Source organism: Cebidichthys violaceus, unplaced genomic scaffold, assembly GCF_023349555.1.
Source record: "Cebidichthys violaceus isolate CVI_PGR_0920_01 unplaced genomic scaffold, fCebVio1.0.p SCAF_10, whole genome shotgun sequence".
Taxonomy (NCBI): domain Eukaryota; kingdom Metazoa; phylum Chordata; class Actinopteri; order Perciformes; family Stichaeidae; genus Cebidichthys; species Cebidichthys violaceus.
In genome coordinates this window covers 2,888,863-2,911,854 of record NW_027176263.1, presented here as the reverse complement: position 1 = coordinate 2,911,854, position 22,992 = coordinate 2,888,863, and the positions used below count along the sequence as shown (strand labels likewise).

General features: G+C 41.6%; 1 protein-coding gene across 2 annotated transcripts in view; it reads left to right on the top strand.

The window, feature by feature from the left end:
• adam12b (ADAM metallopeptidase domain 12b) overlaps positions 1-22,992 on the top strand; it is a 78,879-nt gene that overhangs the window by 11,984 nt on the left and 43,903 nt on the right. For both annotated transcript variants that reach the window (XM_068720752.1, XM_068720743.1), the window contains exon 3: positions 1,483-1,556. In XM_068720752.1, coding sequence (XP_068576853.1) covers positions 1,483-1,556 — 74 coding nt within the window. The remainder of the gene's footprint in view (positions 1-1,482; positions 1,557-22,992) is intronic.

The following is a 22,992-nucleotide window of genomic DNA, read 5'->3' as shown; positions in this document are numbered from 1 at the left end:
TGTTCCGCAGTAGGTTATCTAAAAACTGACCTTTCCCAAATTAAACTGACTCCTAGGGCATCTGGCAATTTTCTTAGCAGAGATTGCACGAAGACTTAAAGGAACCGGGAAACAGATTGACAAAGCCGCTCCTCGCGCCAATAGAGGGTTATTAAGCAGTCGTAAAGTATTGCAGACAGTGACACAGACAAACATTCTTGGAGCCACACTTTCACACAAACGCACTGACTCTCAGACAGAGCTGCAGACCGCAACTTGTTAGCTTGAGGACATTGGTCAGCAGACCTGAGTCACTGATACAAAAATCAGTTTGTTCCCCAGTGTGCATATACTCAGCATTTTCTGTCTCTCCGCTGGCTAAGATACATACATCTTTATTTCTCTTTAGTTTCCATGTCCTCCTTTCCTTCTTGTTTTTTATTTCCAGGTTGTAAGAATGGTCTGAGACCTCAGGCGTTGATACACTTTGCTGTTGTCCTGCTACAAAGACACTTCTTCACTCTGATAACAACCTCAAGTCATCTTAGGGCTGTTTTTTAATCGATTAAATCTCAAAATGACATTTGAAAAAGTGAGAGAAGTATTCTGCTTCAGGTTAGGTAAGAAATACTGTCCTTATCCAGTCTTAAACTTATTTAAGATAAAATCCTTTTCTTTACCAACTATTTAAAAAAAAAAGTCATCAGCTTTTTCCATCACGTCATTAGCGACGGTAAACTGATCTCAAGTACTGTTCCACACAAAAGAAGAGCACCGTGAATTTGATCACCTTGCTGAGCAATCGTCTGAAACTCTTCCTCTAACAGTCAAGGTAGCTGCTCCCTCTTCACCATTACTGTCTTGCAAATTGTAAAAAGGGTTCTGCTATCAAGACATAGCAAAAAGGACTGTTGTCTTGTTTCCTAGACGCATTTGTGATGAACGATCGCGGTTAGGACCAGCCATAATGGCAAATGCGTTTCCTATAGTTTCTCCACAATACAAGCGACCCTTGAACAATTGGGTAAAATGAGCATGCATACTTGCACTGCTTCCTCATGCACAGGTATGCAATTTTGAATCCAGTTTTAAATGGCTGACTGACAGTGAAAACTACTCTATAGAAAGGTGATCACTGAATATATTAAATGGCTATTTCAGAAAACATGCCGACCATATATAGTAACAAAAATGGCTTTGATTTCATGAAAATCTGAAGGATTAGGACTTACTTACAGTATAGATAGAAAACTTGAGCTGAAACTAGTCCAACGTATCGACTTTTGTGTCGTGCACAGACTTGGGAAGTGTAGGATGTGGAGGCTTTCTTCCTGTTCCTCTCACACTATTGTGCCTTTGCCACATCCTGCCTTGTATACAGCCTCTGTGTCAAACGTCAAACAAAGGTGAAGTTTCACACGAGTGCCGATCCACAGGCAGGATAGGTGCGATCCGGGCAGCGCCTTAACGCTCGTGTCATCTTTTTTCTTTTCTGTGTTTCAGAGTTATCCTGCGTCACTCCAGCTGCTGGTAAGTGCGGAAGGTGAACAGCTGATCCTGTTGCTGGAGAAAAATGAGTGAGTTTCCTCTGATTTATTTGAACTCTCCGTACTCTATTCTTATCCTCATATTCTTCCTTACTCAACGTGAGCACGAGGACAGAGGAAACCAGATATTTATTATGTTAATCACACACAGAGCCAATAGATAAAGCCATGCTCCCGGCTATGGCTTGCTGGAGTTATATATACAGGAGGAAGAGAAGTTCTGTGGGTCTGGGCTATGATATAGTGTATTCAGGGAGGGAGAAAATAATATGGCCCCTAGTGATTGGACTCTTTTATGGTTCAGTCTCTCTGAAGGGCCGAGAGATGAAAGCCGATAAAGAATAAGGAAGAGGAGAGCTCTGAGGACATGCTTATTCTCACCCACATCTCCTCGCTCCTCCACTCCCTTCCAGACTGCGGAAAATAACACAGTGAACTGAGAAACGAGGGGTGGGGGATCATTCCGAGTTCATAAATATGTAGATGTACACACATTCTCACTCACAAGCTGTTTATTATTGCTGTAAAGCCGGAATAAAAAGTGCGTAATGGCCAGGTTACATGTCCGGGACCTTTACAACCTCACATGAATGATGGCATCGCTGTCTCAGGTCTTGCTTTGTACCCAGTGTTTCTTATTCAGAGGCAGTGCAGGCATAATATTTGACCTTGCTGCTTTGGGATACAGATATTGACATTGGAATGATGGACTTGGTCAGACCTCCATCACTGATGTCTCTAGAAAAAAACACAAAATTGGACCGCTGAGATTTTCTTGCTTCTTCCCCTTTTCAAACTGCAGAACTTTAATGGGAGTTGAGTAAATTACAAACTACTTTTGCTGAAATGTAGAATGTAAAAAACGATTTGAAGAGGGCATTTCAACAACCTGTCTCTTATGTAAACAGATGACTTATTCAACACCCCTCATTGTCTTTTATTCCTCATCCAAAGCTCAAGGTAACCTGCCAAACTCTCACCAACAGAATTACTTGACAAAAAAAGAAAAGCCTTTTACTATAATGGCCCCTTCAGAAATGACAAAGTCTCGAGAAAAGCTCTGTCCCGACTGACCCCGTCCATTCCCCGTTCTCCATGCGACCGTTGGTGACCTCAGCTTCAGCTGTGAGTCATCCGTCACCAGCCTGAGGCCTGGGAGCATGCTGCCGTTCCCATCCGGCCTGTTCCCCGTTAGGCCAGATGTGTCCTCTGATATCACCTCACCAGTTCAGTCGACTCAGAACAGGTGGTCTCTGACCTCTCCGTGGGTCGGTGTGTTGTCGAGGCTATGACCTTTCAGTCTGAGGCAGAATGACAGATGAGGACACGTTAAAGGAATATGCAAAGGATGTAGCGATGCCTTTTTCTGAACATTTTACAGTGATATTTCCCAAGTGAGCAGCAGTCCGACATGTCATTTTCCTCCATTAAACATTGCACACTCCAAGTACATTAAAGTTAGCTGAACCAATCCAACATCAACGTCCTTGACAGATATGCTTGACAGTTCAATTGCTCAGCATTAATAAAATGGTTCCTTTTAGGATTTGAATGGCAGTTTTTTTCTTCCAGCAAGAACAAAATATGGAAGTTAAAAGTTTTTTTTCAGAATAACAGCAATTTAGAGGTGTGGGATGCAATCTAACAACATGCAACTGAAAAACCCTGCGCAGTTTTTCCAACTGATATTCAATGAAAGTAGCTAGCAGCTCCAAAAGTTGCAAAATTTTGCGAGACAGTCGCCGAGTCAGCAACACGGACAGCCTGTCCCTCTAAAGCCCTTTTTTTGTCAGAGCATTTAATTTATTGATTGCCGTCGTGCTGTAAAAAGAATTATAACAAAATACAAGCAACCTCCGTCATAAGGAACATGATGAATTCATAGCCAACAAATCTTACATTTTCTATTTAATTCAATGGTCCAAAATAGCATCTAATGTTTTCGTACTTAACTCACTGTTAGCATCGAATTTCTTTGAAAAATTAGGTGAATTGAAGCAAAAAATTCTGGAAGTTAGTTGACTTTAATGCTACTCAAGGAGAAATGTGGTGAAAACAAAGGTTTAGAGGGACAAAAATGTGCTAATTTGCAGAAGAAAAGGAACAAACAGCCATTAAGTTGTGGAAGTGACTAGATCTAAATGCAGAGAACTCCAGAGTGTAGCAAGCGGTGCCACTTTGTGCTGAGATAGGGCAGATTCTCTGTGAAGGCTCATCCATTTTTTTGCTTGAATCTGCTTAGCCGGTGCCGTTCGCTCATTTGATTTGGCACCGCTGCAGAGTACACCTGCTCCAAGGCCAGTGTGAAATGATCGCAGTCATCACCAACACGCTACCACATCCAATTAATAAACTGCTGTTTGTTAGCTGCTTGGCTCTGTCCCAGGAAAACTTGGCTATGGCGAGACAAGTACAGATCTACTGAGGAGAGGAATCAGCGGGGTCCCGTGTGTGTGTGTGTGTGTGTGTGTGTGTGTGTGTGTGTGTGTGTGTGTGTGTGTGTGTGTGTGTGTGTGTGGGTGGGTGGCGGGACGTGGGAGGGGGTTCTTTGTTTGTGTACACCTTGCAAACAAATCTTTGGTTTGATTTGATTTGGCTGGTTCGTGGAGGCCACTTCTTCTGTCCTTGCAGGCCACTCGGATCTAAAAGCAGTAAGTGGACTGCTTCTGTATTTCACAGACTCTTACATTTTGTGTTTCAGAGTTAAGTTCTTTGCACTCTGTTTGTTTTGATTTTGTCTTTTGTGACCTCTGTAGCCCAGCAGCACATTGGGAAGTGATTCAGATTGGCTTCTCAGCTTCATTTCAATTGTCCCACATGTCATTACATATATATATGTACTTCTTTGTCCCACATGCTAGTTCATTTAAATTGGTAGCTTGGAAATGTTCTCCCATCACTTTGTCATGTTTTTGTGTTGGGTCATTATTTTATTATTTTTGTCCGAGCAATGGGAAGGGCCGTGTCATATACAATATTTAAGGCTCGGCGTGTTGTAGAGTGCAAACACAGCTGGACGGACATGCAGACTTGTGCCAGCAGCGGCTGCTTTGATGTATAGCATTGATCAATGGCACAGTTGGCCAGCTTCAAATGATTAATGGTGGCCGTATGGGACATTCCACATTAGTCTTGATTAAAGACTTCAATAGTAATGTCTGGGGGACCATGGTGCTTGTGTGTGTGTGTGTGTGTGTGTGTGTGTGTGTGTGTGTGTGTGTGTGTGTGTGTGTGTGTGTGAGTGTGTGAGAGAGATAATTAAATAAATAATTCTCAAAGGTGTACAGCATGGCCCACTTACATTACACCTCTACATTTGATATCATAATGTATGTATTCTAAAACCCTGTATTTATTATAATTGTGAAGTTCTAGTGTTGATATTTTCATTTAAAGAGATTATTTGTAACTTTTCGTGAACTATGGCAAGTGGCAATTATGGGATAAAGATGCTAAATACTTTAACATTCTTTAGTGTTGCAAGTAGGAAGGAGTCGTAAAATCTGCCTCGGTGATGTCAGTTAAAGAGTTTGCTAACATTAGGTTGCATTAGCCCCAAAAAGCCACTGGTGACACCAGACCAAGTGAGGCTTTAATGCAACCTCGGAGTATTGAACTCAGTTGAGTTTTTTATTGATTATTAGTTTGAAGATACCATTTTGTAAATAGTGAAAGTCTTTTTTTTTAAATATAAAGCAGGCCTAAGGGCTATCTGAAGACTTCTATGGAGAAATACACAGTCCATAAAAAAAATATAGCATGTAAACATGTTCTAGTGGAAACCCAAAATGCAAGTATGAACCTGAAAATGAAAATTACTGTAAGGTATACAAGACATATTGTCACTTTATTCGTATTCTGAGGATGCTGTTTTTTATTCAAATGCATTTTTTCAGCGTTTTCTCCTTGAAGCTGAACGTGTTCATCGTCTAACTGGCTCCCTGCGTTTCCCAGTGAGAACATTTCCTTTCATTCTTCTGAGGCAGGAAAGAAAAGAGGAAAGAGTCCTTTTGAAACACATGGCCACATCTAAACAAAATCATTATGTTTTCCCCATATCCCCATAGCAACATCCTCAGTGTGTATTTTTATGGGAAAGAAGATGCACTCCATTTCAATAACATAGCTGACAATGCCAATACTTTTCTCATTGTGTGGTACCACAGAGGAGGTATAATATTACACTGTCCATTCAATGAGGACGAGCTCGGACCTAACAAAGAGAGATCCCTGGTTTCCTTTTAATTGGATCTGTCAGGAATATGAAATAAGTTGAACTGTATGTGGCTCTGTCTTTTAATGGCGCTATTTATGTAGAAAGCTAGCTTGTTAGGCTGTCAACTCTGATGCCTAATGGGGTTGTAGAAGGAACTTTAATATGCGTAACTAGTCCGTAATGATGGCTTTCCATGGCGTCTACAGTATATACAGCCGTGTTGACTTAATGACCTGGAAATGGAAAGATGCTGCATGTTGAGCAGCAGCTAATTTCACAAGCAACACTTTGGCAGTCTGCTTCGTCTTCTGCTGCCTCTTGCACCAACTCTTCCATCACTCCCTCGTCCTCTGTTCCCACATATGTCTCTGATATTATCGAGATATGTAATGACCTATGTCGCTGCAGATGTTTTTGGCCATGTCGCCCAGCCCTGGTCTGTTGTGACGCTCTCTCCCTGTGCCATGTCTGTTTCTGTCTGTATTCAGGTTTTTCTCCCACGCTCTCCACGTGCATGCTTGTGTTTTCACTGAGCAGCTCCTCCGTCACCAGGCGGCTTGAGACGCCGTCAAAGCCACCGGCGGTGAGCGGTGGACTCCGGGCTGCTGTTTGGTGCCAACACATGTGCCCTTGGACTTTGGTGCCAAGTCTCTGTGTGACTTTACTTTGGATGCCAAGGTGTTTTGTTCTGCCTGTCACAATCAATTCAGACATTATAACAAGGTTAAACACCAGTCACCTACAAGCAAGGGGTTTCTATTAGCGGTTTCACTGCACTTTTCTTTATAGTGTTAGTGTGCAACTAAGGCCGTGTTCAGATAGACAGCAGATTACTTAATCCATATAAATGTAAAAAAGCTCTTTTTGTGCAATACATGCACACATTCCTGTTGGATTAGCTGAATCTATCTATGATATAGTACGTTTTGCCCGAAAAGCTCATTCCCCACCAACGTAACACAAAACTTTTTTATTAACTGCAGCAGCTAGAAGTCCTTTACCTGCGACTGACTTTTCGTCAGTTTCAAAATGATTTTACTGTCAGACCTTCTCCTTTCTCTCGTGCAGTGAAAAACTTTCCCAAAATGCACGACTTGTCTGGAAAGAGATCTGAAGCACACTGATGTAGGAAGAGTTTTCACACATCCCGTCTGTTTAAGTATTGATCCGCTGTAAATTTCAGCCCCCTCCCTATGACATTGTAGTTGTAGCTTCTGTTGAGCTTCGAGCACACACTAATCGCATTTTGCCTCCTGCCATCTTTAATTAGTTGGCTAAAGAGTTTGTGGATAAAGCAGAGCGCCCTTGGGGAAAGTTGCCCAGTCTTGAAGGACAATGAAGAAAAAAACTAAAAACGAGTGAGAGAGCAGTCTTAGGCGTTGCTTTGGGAAAGATTAGAGTGATGTTGTTTTTTTTTTTGACCGGTGGGAACAGAGCCAAGCATCGGAGCCAAGCTAGCTCAAAGTCTCTCGGAGTTAGTTTTTTTCCTCTTTAAGTCCCTCCCTATCTGAGGTTTACTTTATCTCTTTGCCTCCCTCGGCCCCTAAAAGTGTGATTGATTTTTCAGACCTAGAGATCTCGGGGGAAGATAGGTGTTGAGCCTTTTTTTTTTTTTTTTTTTTTTTTTTGAGACAAACAATTGTTTAAGTTGATCCAGCCCTAAAGAAAATCACATATTATACTTCTGACTTGTGTCTGCGTGACGTTTAGCTTTGTTTATTAGAATGTTTATTACATCTACCTAAAACTGGTTGGAGTGCAGCAGATACATTGAGGAATTGTAAGCCAAACCAATATATGTGTTCCAGTTATTGTCATCGTTTTTTTTTTGCTTTCAATGAAACGGTTAAATACATTAATGCGATAATGCAGTATGTCAGCATATGGCATCATCCATTTGTTCACTTGTACAGACCTATTTTTAGGGGCCTGCAGCAGCAGAGAGGATGGTGAGGGTGTTGTCACTGCACTTAGCCAATATGGTCCATTTGCGTCACTGGCCCTCTCTCTCTTATATGTTTATTTCTCATTCATGCGAGGAAACAGTGAGCATAACGTCTCCCAATTTAACTGCTTTTAACCTCACCTATGCTGAGTGGGTCACCAGTCTAAGGTGCTAGCGAGCAGAAAAGTCAGGATGCTGTTTCCTTAATGCGTTCGCAGCCTTCGCAAAGTTCTTAAAAAAGGCTGCAGCTCTTTTTTAAATTATTTTAAATTAGACTGTGATATACTCGGTGTGGTGTCAGTGGAGTGAACTATTGCCTTGGTGTAGGTGAGCAAAACATCTATTATCTGAGTTGGAGTTTTTGATCGGGTGGAGTGGGGGCTACATATGTTGATGGTGCATAATATCCATATTTATCCTCAGCATCATTTATGTGCATCAGCAGGAAAAAAGAAAACCCGGAGAGAGGGCTACATGAGTGATTACATTACCTCGCTGTACATAAATAGGTTTCTCAAGATAATGAAAGGCTTGTGTGAACTGTATATTATAATGCACCTCCATGCATTCACCTATGACAGGATACAACCCTTAGTGATACATTCGTCATCCACTTACAGTTCCAAGTAGAGATGGGAATTGATAAGATGTTATTGATGCCTGTGCCACTATTAATTCTGATTATTGGTCTGATTATTTATCAATCCCCTTATTGATCGTAGGCCTACACAGGTTTAACACAATGTCTGCCTGATAACATTTAAACATGTTATCATGTTTAAATGTTATAAAATGTTCTCAATCAAAGAAAAATGGCTGCTTAACCTGCCTGGGTGGCGCTAATGTTAATACAACATACGATATTTAATCTCTGTAAAGGACGTGTTGCATGGTTTAGAAGCAGTGGCACTCACACGTAAAGTGTCAAATACATGGCATTTATTGACTTTTAGCTCATTTTTAGTCGTAAGATGTTTCAACATATTGCTGGTATTTCCACCTTTACTTGAAATGACAATTTTACAGACATTACAAGTAGCGCTGTCCTCTTCCTTTGTGAAATGAAGCCACCCTTTGGATCCTTTCTTCCTCGCCACCATGACTTCTTCTCATTGCATGTTTCCAGCAGAGTTTGACATTTTTTGGCGGCGCGGTATTGTCAGAAAAACACGCCGGCGTCGATAAAATGAATTGATAATCTCAGAGGCATACAATTCCTATGTATCAGACAATTTGAAACTGGATCTCAACTGGAACCGCTTCTCAATTCCTACCCCTGGTTCCAAGGCCAGGGACTCAGCCGGGTATCAAAAATCACTTTTCAAACACAACCTCGCCATAAAAGCTTGATAGTAAAGCTTTAATGAGAAATCCCTTTCCAAGTAGAAATCCTCCTCGACATCAGTACAGCACAGCAGAGAGAATGGGTCGTTTGTAGTGGACCCATGAGAAATAAGGACTGTTCTGCTTGAGACTGCACAGCTTAGCAGCTGTTTCGTACCCTCAGTGGTGTTTATCTGATAATGCCAGCAATATCGCTCACCATGTTATCAGCCCCTACAGGTGATATAAAATACAGATTATAGGGATTATTGAGATAGCTGCTGATGCTGTTGCATCCTGAGCTAAAGCCACTGGTCTGCCACATTTTAGATTTGCAATACCATGTATGTTCCAGATCCATTCAGATTACAGTCTGTGTCTCTAAACTCACATATGTGCTTCAATTTAACGTAAAAAACACATATCACGTGTATGTTTACATACAGCACACAAGCATCCACACACACACACACACACACACACACACACACACACACACACACACACACACACACACACACACACACACATAAGGTAGCTCTATGCACACATAAGAGGAAGTGTGTTCACAATAAATCCAGATGTGCCTGGAAAAACAAGGCAGAGAGGAAGTGCATCATATGATGTCACTAATGGAGGGGAAGTTTAGGCTGCACTAGGTCTGGTTGAACATGACAACACCGGGGCAGCAGCACAATTCATCCACGGGCTGTGTGTGTAAACACAGAAGCTTCTATATAAATACTGAGACATACTGTTGCTGATTTTGTTCTGAACCTCCAGAGAAGTAGATAAATGTATACTGAATATGCTTTCTTGGAACAGGAAATTACAGTTCGTATTTGTAATACAGGAATGAGTTTTATATGGTTAAACTGTTAAAAATATTGTTCTATTTTGGCAGTTTTGGTCACCTTTTTTCAGGTTATGATAACATTTTGACAGGTGACGGCTAAAGATGACTCAGTATTCAGTCCGTAAACTGTGATTACAACAAACAGTTTAAATTGTAATCTTGCAGGTTCATCTTTGTCTTTATTTTTAGGGCCCGAGCAACCGACAACGTCGGGCCGCGAAGGCCCTATTGAAATTCGAATACACATAGTACATCTGGCGCATATTTGGGAGACTTGCCATACTCGAAAACTCACCAAATTTTGCACACTTGTCAGGCCTGGTGAATATGTATATAGATATAGGTTGCATATTTGTGTGTAAATAAATGGCTCTCTAGCGCCCCCTAGAATTTGGACCGGCAACGCCCCTCAGCCAGTATGTCCGATTTACTTGAAATTCAACACGCATGTCCACTTCCTCTAGATCTACAAAGAAGCCTCTCAGATCCTTAAACTCCGCCTTCTTAGATTTTCCGCAATTTTTAATTTTGTGAAAAACACATTTTTGCAAACGCTGATTTTGATTGAAACCGAATTTGCTCTGAATCATTATTGGATCTACATCATCAAAAGTTATCAAAAGCTTTTTGATATCTCTTTGCGTTTACAATATATGGACCAATAAACTTCTTAGGGGTGTGGCTTATATATCAAAATACACAACTTCTTAACCATTTGTCCTAAAATCACCAAATTTGCAGCTTATGTGCACACCGCATCCTGTAACATACCCTGACATTTTTATTTCATTCAACCACTAGGGGGCACTACAGTAAACCCGCCATGTTGTGCTTTTTTGTCACTTTTTGCAGTTTTCAGCCTTTGTACTTCAATGAACTCCTCCTAAAGAATTGATGGGATCAACCTCAAATTTGGTCATGATGCTCTTCAGGCCTTTGTGATGAAAAGTTATCAAATTGGTGAGTTTTCATGGAAGAACCTTGACGAACCTTGACGTGGCGGCTATTATGCCTTCGGCATGAACAATAAAGTTGTTATAACTCCAAGGTACATTATTCAATCTGCAAAAAATTACATATGCATGATGCTAATTTAAGAATGAGCATATATCTATGCCAAAATGTTCAATAACTCATACCGCCACCTACTGGCAAAAGGAAATGTCACTTTTTCTACTTTTATTTACTCCTCCTAGCCAGTTGACAAGATCAGTCTCAAATTTAGTAAGGAAAGCCTTATGACATTGAAAACACTTCATCATGAATATTACAAATTAATAAGATACATTTATTTCCAGTTTCGGGTTCAAAGCAAAGGACGATGGTGACTGTATCACTTGTCGCACCCGCGTTGGTGACCGCACGTCACGTAGCTCCCTCGATGGTGACTGTATCACTTGTCACACCCGCGTTGGTGATCGCACGTCACGTAGATCCCTCGATGGTGACTGTATCACTTGTCGCACCCGCGTTGGTGACCGCACGTCACGTAGATCCCTCTATGGTGACTGTATCACTTGTCGCACCCGCGTTGGTGACCGCACGTCACGTAGATCTCTCGATGGTGACTGTATCACTTGTCGCACCCGCGTTGGTGACCGCACGTCACGTAGATCCCTCGATGGTGACTGTATCACTTGTCGCACCCGCGTTGGTGACCGCACGTCACGTAGATCCCTCGATGGTGACTGTATCACTTGTCGCACCCGCGTTGGTGACCGCACGTCACGTAGCTCCCTCGATGGTGACTGTATCACTTGTCGCACCCGCGTTGGTGACCGCACGTCACGTAGATCCCTCGATGGTGACTGTATCACTTGTCGCACCCGCGTTGGTGACCGCACGTCACGTAGATCCCTCGATGGTGACTGTATCACTTGTCGCACCCGCGTTGGTGACCGCACGTCACGTAGATCCCTCGATGGTGACTGTATCACTTGTCGCACCCGCGTTGGTGACCGCACGTCACGTAGATCCCTCGATGGTGACTGTATCACTTGTCGCACCCGCGTTGGTGACCGCACGTCACGTAGCTCCCTCGATGGTGACTGTATCACTTGTCGCACCCGCGTTGGTGACCGCACGTCACGTAGATCCCTCGATGGTGACTGTATCACTTGTCGCACCCGCGTTGGTGACCGCACGTCACGTAGATCCCTCGATGGTGACTGTATCACTTGTCGCACCCGCGTTGGTGACCGCACGTCACGTAGATCCCTCGATGGTGACTGTATCACTTGTCGCACCCGCGTTGGTGACCGCACGTCACGTAGATCCCTCGATGGTGACTGTATCACTTGTCGCACCCGCGTTGGTGACCGCACGTCACGTAGATCCCTCGATGGTGACTGTATCACTTGTCGCACCCGCGTTGGTGACCGCACGTCACGTAGATCCCTCGATGGTGACTGTATCACTTGTCGCACCCGCGTTGGTGACCGCACGTCACGTAGCTCCCTCGATGGTGACTGTATCACTTGTCGCACCCGTGTTGGTGATCGCACGTCACGTAGATCCCTCGATGGTGACTGTATGCTGAATCGACACAACTCTCTAGTGGGCAAGAACAACTCCACAAATAAATAATAAATATAAATATAAATAATTTTTGTTACAAAGTGTTTCTTGGGAAGATGAACACTAGAGAGACCTTAAAAAATGGCTGATATGACACAACTCTCTAGTGGGCAAGAAACAGTACAAAGTAATTTTGTTACAAAATATTTCTCGGGAAGATGAACACTAGAGAGACCTTCTTCCAAGGCGTACAGGTGTCTTTACAGTGACAACAACAGATATTTAAACATAAAAGATTAATATAAAAATGCTGAATCGACACAACTCTCTAGTGGGCAAGAACAACTCCACTGAATCATTTTTGTTACAAAGTATTTCTTGGGAAGATGAACACTAGAGAGACCTTCTTCCAAGGCGTACAGGTGTCTTTACAGTAACAACAACAGATATTTAAACATAAAAGATTATAATAAAAATGCTGAATCGACACAACTCTCTAGTGGGCAAGAACAACTCCACAAAATAATTTTTGTTAGAAAGTGTTTCTTGGGAAGATGAACACTAGAGAGACCTTCTTCCAAGGCGTACAGGTGTCTTTACAGTGACAACAACAGATATTTAAACATTAAAACACACCAACATTTGAATAAAGGGAGAATTGTCACTTTTTTCCACTTCAAGCACTGAATATAACAAAATAACAATAAAAGAAAATCAAAGAGGAAAAACTTACCCCAATAGGTGTGTGTACCTGTGTGTGAGAAAGAAGAGAGAGAGAGAGAGAGAGAGAGAGAGAGAGAGAGAGAGAGAGAGAGAGAGAGAGAGAGAGAGAGAGAGAGAGAGAGAGACCTATACCTACCGTATACCTGCTGCAAGACTTGAACTAATCTTTACAGCTAAACTAACCAACAAAAGCTATTCATGAAAGTCATTAAACGACAGTCATAACGTGAAAAGTGGCGTCGTCTTCTCCTTCCACAAACGATGGACATTTCCCGATGTTTCTTGATGATCCACTGGTATCAGAAAGTTAGATATAATGAGAACAAACTCTAAGTAGTATCTCTAATCCGCTCCAATCTCAGCTCCACTGTGTGACTGCCAAGTGGTTTGTCCAATATGTAGAGAATACCTTCTAGTAGTAGAAGGAGTCCTGTCACTTAAGATGTCAGTGACATCACTCTAGTGACGTCACTGACATCTTGAGTGACAGGACTCCGCATAAATTATAACACGGAACAATTGTCACACATACACAAAACGTCAGATACAATAGTCAATCATACATATAATAATCATACATATATGTATACACATATGTATATATGTATGTATATATATATATATGTATATGTATATATACGTGTATATATATATATATATATATATATATATATATATGTATATATACATATACTGTATGTATAATAAATATGTATATATATTACATTACGGTCATTTAGCAGACGCTTTTATCCAAAGCGACTTACAATTCAGTATCTATCTAGACACTGTAGACACAGCTACGGGAGCAATTGGGGTTAACTGTCTTGCTCAAGGACAAATTGACATAAGACTAGCAGAGCAGAAGCCGGGGATCGAACCGCCGACCCTCTGATTGAAATGCGGCCCTGTTCTCCACTTAGCCACAGTCACCCCATATATATGTGTATATACTGTATATATATGTGTGTGTGTGTGTGTATATATGTATATATATATATATATATATATATATATATATATATATATATATATATATATATATATATATATATATATATGTCTATTGTAAAAAATACAGTGCGTAAATAATTATATATATATATATATATATATATATATATATATTATTGTTGAAGCTTTGCTAAAAATAGATACTCTTAAGTTCAAAGATTATTCCATTTGTGAACTAATTTACTGAGTTTCTTCAAATGGCACTAAAATAATGTTATGAGTTTAAGATTGTGAATAAGTAGCCTGACTGTTCCAACCAGAGCCTCCTCATTACACTCGCTTGTATTGACATGTTGGCCGTTTCATAACATTGAAAAGGTCTTTCTTTGGTCATGTGGTATTTGCTTTTTGAGGAAAAGGAGAGGAACGTGGTCGGTCATTAATCTGTATGTAACTGTCCGCATTTATGGAATGCGCATAATGACGCATTTAGTCCTGCACTCATCAAACTGGCTGTATCTCAGCATTATACATAGTCCAATGTGAACCATAGGCAGTATTGAACACGGTTCACTCAAAAGTGGAAAATCTGTGATTAAAATACACATCTGGTCGTGAACAATTACAAAGTGTCATCAAAGTATTTCGTGGGAAGATGAACACTAGAGAGACCTTCTTCCAAGGCTTACAGGTGTCTTTGCAGTGACAATAACAGATTTCCTCGTCTAAAAACACAACATAAAATTCACTATATTATATTCACTATATCACCACTCTCCAGTGGGCAACTAAATACTCCCAAACATCCTTTTGGTCAGACACTCTCCAGTGGACCAGAAGTTTGACCAGTGTGGTTGAAACTTTCATCACCGTCATTCAAGAAAAGTCTCTTGGGGCCATGCTCTAAACCATACCGGAAGTCGGCAATGATTTAGATTTTTGTGTAATTTTTTGATAGATTTTTGTCCATTTGTAGTCGCTATACTTTAACGAACTCCTCCGAGGGAATTTGTCTGATCCTCTTCAAATTTGGTCAGTAGCCTACAATCTGAGAACCTTTGTGATTAAAAATTATTAAAAGCTGATGTAACTTGTTCCAAACGGTCCTAAACTTCCCATGCTTGATAACACTGATGGCCTGAGGATGTCTACAAGCTAATTTTCACTAATATTCACAGCGCCACCTGCTGGCGAAAGGAAATCTGCGTTTTCTGACAAACGGCATCCGATTTACATGACTTTTACAAGATGTGGTTTACACTTGATATAGAGCAACATAATGCATGTTTGCGTGTGTTCTGTAGCGCCACATAGCAGATACAGGACGCGGTGGACTATTTGCAAAGCATAATTTCCAGCGTCAGGCGGTCCACGCGGGAAAACAAATTCCGACTCACGGACGCGTTGTCCGATGGTCGTGGACGTTCACGGCCGTGCCGGCCGGAGTCCCCAGTGCGGGAAGATACGAAGGCCTGTTCATCGCTGCTCGCAGCTTTCATTTTTCTTAGTTTTCCTTTATTTGATTGTCTCACTGCTGGCATTTCCCGCCTTGTCCCGCTTCATTTGAGCAATGTTGCTGCTTCCCCAGCTCTTTGCAATTAAATTGGTCGAGTGCTACGTTTGATCTTATTGCCAGTAAGAATGATGGCCGAACCCACAAAAAAAAAAGTTTGAATTGTCCTTCAAGGTTACTGCACATCTTTAAGATATAGTGTGCAGTGATCTGTGCAGCACGTCTACAGTCTGATCTTAAACTCTTTAAGGTCAGCGACATTCTTTTGTAATCCTTTTATAGACCGTATTGAGAGGCCACCAGCTTTATGACTTATGCATCCTGTGGTCAGCGGGTAGATTAATGCGGTGCAGTATTTTATACCGCTGACACTGGCCATACCTATCAGAGAAATGTCAAGTCCCTTAAAGCTTGAAACCCCCAAAAACCAGGTCTCTGATTAGCTTAAAAGCACTTTGTTGTTTTACCAGCCGTAGCCCGTCCAATCATTGACATCTCCCGCTCAATACCCAGCAGTCATGACGACTCCCGTTCCACTGCATCAGTGTCGGTGACAGATCGCTCACCCCCGATCCTTATGTTAAAATGATACATCAGCGCCAAGTGAAAGTTCCCGTTTCTGCCATGTTTGCGAGGTAATGGGGTGGAGAATGACAGATCGTGTGCTGTTATCTCATTGGAGAATCAGCGCAGCTTCCGTGAAAGCGTAAAGAGTGGGTTTAATGACGTGAGACATTTTTTAAGAAGAGGGACAGGACGGCGCGTGCGGTCTGGGACTGGAGGGCTGATGTTGTGGGATGTGTTCAGTCAGTGGAGCAACGGCTCGTCTTCTATTGAAGCAACTGTCGCGTGCAGCACAAGTGCTCCTGCAGCTTGAGGTTTAAACTTGTCTGTGTGTCAACTTTTAGGATTTCAATGCATGGATGTGGAGGGCTGGAGATGATTCATATTGATGTGCGCCGGTTATTTTTTGAAAGAAATGACAAGAAATTAAAGGAACGGGAAGAGAAATGAAAGACAAAAAGCGTCTTTAATATGTTTCTTTCTGCTCAGCTCTTAATTGCATATTTTCCCTGAAGACAAAAAAAAGTATGGCTGAATAATGAGGCTGCCCAGGGGAGCCACCATAGATTAATTGGACAGATAGGAACCCTCTGACATTAACATTTATGCATTTGTTTACTCTTTTTCAATGAATAATAATAGGCCACCTCCCTTGAAGATCCCTAGTCACTCATTAGTTCCGGTGTGTAGCTTGTTATGGATGGGAATATTGAAGCAGCAAAAGCAAAACTCCAAAAATAACAGTTCCTCTCAGTGCTGGCCAGGCATACAAAAACTCTGTCAAGAGGTTGTTGAGAATACGTCTTTCTCTTACACTTCTAACGAAGATTCGATGCAACTCCACACACTTGTTACACAGGGGAACATTACAGAAGGTACAATAGATCTTTGCATTCTGTTTGGCAAGCATGCAAATAATCAACCTTCGGGGGGGGGGGGGGGGGGATCAATTATTAAAAATGTGTTTAAAGAAGTCGTGGTGTAATACAATTACACATCTATTTTCCCTGAAGGAAATTAATATAGAAGTGTGCTGATATCAATTCCTTTTCACATTAAACCCAGACCCCCCTCAACCCCCCTAAGAAATATATATATTTCATATAAATAAAGATTATTTGATACAAATATATGAGCAAAAAAAATTGTTCAACATTGTTTGCTTGTCACTCAGTGTTTCACACAACACAATTGTTCACAGTAAAACAATAAGGGGGGGGGGGGGGGGGGTTGATTTAGCAATTACAGAGTACCACCTCGTATAGGACCTCTCAAAGTAAATGTATATTTATATCCAAAAGACATAAAATCCTCGAGCAAAGAGGAGGTTGAGGTTGGGTTTGGACTCTTCCTTTAGTGATTAGTGTTTTAATGACGATCAGTGCAAGATCTCCTCAGATTAACTGTTTGCATCGTTACTACAGTAGATGGATTAAGCGTGTGTTCAGTGCTATCAAGAGCATATTTCTCTCACATCTCACCATGTAAAGGGTTAATATTTCACTGCTTGTTAATGGTGGTGATGTTGCCTTCAGGCATTTTGAGTTTGTACCGTCGCCATCCAGGTGCCCAGAAAGGTTCTGTGCTTCTTTGTTTGGCTACTAAAGAATTCATACTCTCTCTTTTAGCCACATGTTTGGTATTCATAAAATAGTCTAAAGCATTAATTACCACAAACTGCCTCAGTGGTGCAGTCTGTGGAGAGGCGGCTGACCATACTCGGAGAGGAGTGAGACGATTGGCCTGCATTCAGGGTTCACTCTTACTGTACTGATGAGAGCATCCCCCCCCCCCCCCCCCCCCGATTTGCCAAACTATTCCCTTTAAAGGGTGCGCTGGTAATATGACATCATGCTCTTTGTACGGTTACGAGGGAAAAATATGTTTCGTGCGGGAATCATTTCATGGTGTTAAATATTCCGGACGTGAAGGCCAACAGCTATGAAACGGTTCATTCTCTTCGCTCTGCTGTACGTCACTACTGTTAGCTGTTGTCGTTTAGTTACTAACCAAAAGGGAAATAATAACATTCATTTAGCTTCATATCCACCAGACGTGTGCTTTTTTTTCATTTTTTAATCCTTGTTTTGCACCTGCAGCCTTTTCACCCGTATTCTGTTATCAATTCTTTAGACTTATTTAGACTCTATGGTAGTTAAAAGCAGTGCTCGTAAAAATGCAATGGGTGGTAATAGGAAGAATATCTGGAAGCATGAAAGATAAGGTTTCCATCGCCGTGCTATTAAAGAAAATAAACCACTTTAGAGATTTAAAGAAGATATGAGAGAAGGAGGGCGTACCCAGAGGATACTATCACATGCTTAGACAAATATCTGACAATTGATCCACAGCCCCACGCTATGGACATACACTTTTATCTTAAGGCATTCATTATATACGGTCATATAGCCACCTCTCGCTGTGTGCTGTAAAGTGATCAGGAGAGTGGTACAAGCCACTGTGGGTACCTGCACTACATCAGCGTCTGTACTTCTGCTGTCTATTTCAGCATTTTTTAGCATATTTAACAGCCACTGATCAGAAGCCTCCTATTCCCCAAGGAGAACAAGTATATGACCTCACATTTCCTCATATTACTTTCTGTCAACACCCACACATTATCTTTCATGGGTCCCCTCCCCCCCTCCTCACAGATAACAGGTCAAGCAGTCAGAAGGGAGATTATATGGTCAGTGATGTAGCTGAAATGGGAAAATGTTATTTGAATATGTTATCAAGCATTTTCAGTTTTCCCATGAATGCCTTCGGTTTTGTGTAAAAAAAGAGAGACACTGCTGCAGAGAACTTTGTTTCTCCCTCTGCAGTTTGTTTAACTGATGTGAAGTCTGCGGTGAAGGACGCAGACAAAGAATGTTGTTTGAATGACTATACCCTCTTTGTGATGGACTGATGAAAGAGGCAAGTTGGACTCACGTTGTAACTGTAGCTCGTACGTTGTGGGCCTGAACACTCATAGAGTGAGTCATTGGTATAGTTATATCTGCGCTGCCATTCTGGGTCTTTAAGCTATAAAAACAACACGGTAGAAATTGCTATTTGTTGTCTTTCTTTCTCTAGGATCGGAATCGTATCCTGGAAAACGTGTCATCTGTTCCTCTCAGCAGAACGATTTAAAAGTCGTCTCTCTCAGTGACTCCTAACGAAGCAAAGAGGGATCTTGACTCATTCATGAGCTATCTCTTTGCTTTGGTCAATATTTAAATAGGCTTGGCAGATCAGCCTGTTTGTTTGATATCAGTGTGCTGCCAGCAGGAGCGTTTATGGTGGACATGTTTCCGTCTGCTCTCTCATGGATGTGACTTTGTAGTGGTCTGTCCAATTCCCCTGTTGTCCAGACTGAACCATCATCACAAGTATAATATGGACAGCCATGATTTTCCAGACATTCATGGGCCCCAGAGGATGTATACAAAAGACTCTGGTGAACTACTGGCTTTTCCTCTAGCGCCACCATGAGGTTGGCATATTAGATTTAAAAGGAATATATCTCAACAACTGTTAGTTGGATTGCCATGAAATGTGGTGCAGGTATTCATTGTTCCAAGAGGATACATCTGGCTGCCATCATCAGGTCCATTTTTTATTTTATTTTTCAATACTTTGGTTTAAAACACCTGACAAAACTATTGCCTCTACTGTGATCTGTACTAATTAGCAGATTATTCTAAGGCATTAGAATATATACCTGCCAAACATTAGCATCTTAACATTGTCATTGAGAGCACGTTAGCATAAACTGCCGTTAGCATTAAGATCAAAGCTCTGCTGTGCCTCAATACTGTCTCACAGAGCCGCTAGCATTGCTTGAATCAATGAACCTAGTTCAACACAGATAAAAGACACAAAAATACTGGGAAGCCCGTTACCAAACAGTTAATATATAGTTAGTCATAAAATTGACATCTTCAAAAAACGGATTCCTTTTTATGACTTACTGTATTTTCACAAGCTACAGTTATGTGGTTGTTACAGATGTACTTGAGTTATCTTTGGCAGCCTGAGAAGCGGAGTGACTGAAGGCACTCCTCTAATTCTGGAGTTCGGGGGATTTTTGTGTTTCGCTCCCTCCACTCCTCCCTCCCTCCCTCATCTCCTTCCCTCCCTGGTTTTCTCTGGCTTCGCTGTCTTTGTACACTCCAGTGCGCCCGCTACAGCCAAGCCTGAACTGATAGGACACTGAGCTGTATGTAAATCAATTTGGAACGCCAGCCGTATGTGGAAATAGAATTAAACTTGTCAACCACACCTCTTTAGTTCCTCCTCTTTCTTTATCTCGCTTCCCTTCTGTAGTAGTGTGCTTTTTTTCAAGTTAGGCATACAGTACCGTACGTAGCAGCTATAGGAAGGCTTAGGGTTAGGCTCGTGGGGGAGAAGGGATTAAAAGAAATCACTGAAGTTAGCAGCCTTCAAAGGAAGCAGAGAGACAGCGAGAGGAGCCACATTTCTCTCAAATGGTTTCGTGCTCAAGGGGCTTTGTGTAATGGTGAATTATTACATGAGGCATGGAGTCACATGTATGTAAATGAGGCTCAGCGCTTTACATTTGCACAGAACACTGTACCTTTTTGAAAGCAAAAGGATGATATTAAGAAAGTTCAGTTTGATTTGCTCTTTTCAAACGAAACTCAACTACAACAACAGACTGTAATGAGTTTTTTTCTGCCTGGTCGCTGCTTTGTGATATTCATATCTGGGCCAGCCATTCATTGATTGTTGTGTCGGATGCACTGTATGTCAGCTATCCACTGATGCCAAGAGACAGAAAGGGAACGGGAACATTTGTTCATCTGAGACATTAATAGAAATAGCAAATCATACTCCTAATTTTGTTCAAACAACATTAGCGTGGACAACACACAAGACTCTAAAGGACAGTTTTGAAAGCTATTCATCTGGCTCTGAGAAAATAATCAATAATTAATGCCCTGAATTCATTTTCAGAGAAATCAAATAAATTCTGAAGAGCAGTTTGTAAAATGCTAAAAAAAAAAGGAGATGAGGGATTATTTTTTTTAAGAAAAATAGCTGTGTTTTCTTACTCCCAGAGGCTCCTCATCCATCACAATTAACCTGGGCGACTATTAGTGCATCTTTAATTAGATGTGAGACTGTGTCTAATGAATCGCAACACACACGTAGGAGCATCGACTCAAGCTATTATAGGAGATTTATTAAGAATTTTTAAAACGTTTTACAACATTTCTGGAAAAGAAAGTCAAAAAAGAATATATGTAGAGTTTATCAGACCAATTCTCATATGCCATTCTCCATCTAAACTGCATTTGAGGAGCTGCATGTTCCTCTTGACAAACACAGGGATGGAAGTGGGTAGTTGTTGCTAAGAATAGGAAGGTATAAGCACATGAGAGTATTCTGGTATTCAGAGAGAAACGGCACCCTCTCCTTCCTCCTCCAACGGGCTTTAGCGGTTAAACACGACCAGCGCGTCTCGGGTGCAGTGGGGATGACATTCTCTATCTGCTCTCAATGAAAATGTCAAATCTTGTTTAGAATACACTCAGGAGAAAGTAAATCCAAGGCCTGTTTTTTAAAAGGTTGCAGTCAGTCCAACCGCTCAGATATAAACGAGAACCAAGGGGTCTATTCCAGCTGTGTGAGATACACAACCCCACATCACGGAGCTAACAGGTAACCAGCCATGGCAAAGCAAGCTCTTCTCAAACACACAGTAAACCCTCGTGGCCTCATCAACTGTGTACTCCTGCCAAGGAGTTGATTACGGGCCGATTCCATCATGTAAAAGCTGCAGCTCTAATACAGTACGTGTCGTAGTACCGGGGGCCACGCTGCTCTAAGCTGACCCTCCCAAACGTGCCCTCAAAGTACGGCACGTGAGATTTTGCGTTGGAATTACCGCTCAAATGACACAAATCCCGTCTTTACTGCGAACACATCCCGTATTAGAGCATATTGAGTTTGCCCTCCTTTCAACAAAAAACATAGTTTTGCGCTGGTGTTTTTATGAAATGGTTGTTTATCAGTGTCACTTTTCAAACACTGCTTTTGCAAGTTAAGTATAAAGATGCCTGTTTTTGTTTTTTTCCATTAAGCACACGCTAGCCTCTGATGTGTCCTCCATTTTTAATGAGACATACCGGGTCTTTAAAGTGATTACCGGCCGCCAGCTTATCAGATCGGTTTAAGAACTCGCTAATGGCTTGATAAGGCACATTAAAGCGATAATAAGTATTTAATGTAGTTAAATGTGGTCAGGCTCGGTCCGCGGAGGATGGATCCTTTTTTAAACGGGTCATAGAAAATGAACTCTGAATGTACAGATAAGATATGAAATGGTCCTGAGGTGTGTAAAAACGTACATTATTGGCTTAATCCACCCTCGTCTAATTTGGTGCGTGCCAGCTGTGTGGGATATCAGAGCGCTGTGGGATATGAATGATTTCCGCTGTGATTTGGACAAACACTGCTTTCCAGTTTTTTAAATACTCTCCATCTCCTCTTCTGTCTTTAATGCATCTCGTGTTTGCTGCAGAAAAAAAGTCGGACAATTTGTGACATTGTTCTGAAACGTTTTGTCTGCTGGTTTTACTGCATTATCTTCATCTCTTGTGCATGATGTAGTGCTTTTAAAAAATACATATTTTGGACAGGAATCATGTCACATACAGAGTTGCATTTTTCACTTGCTGTTACCTTCTCACCTGCTAGCACTCCCTCTCTCTTTCTTATACACACACACACACACACACACACACACACACACACACACACACACACACACACACACTCATGCGACCTGAGATCATCCTGCCTGATGTCAGTGCGATTATGCAGCTGCATAAGATGGGTGTTCCT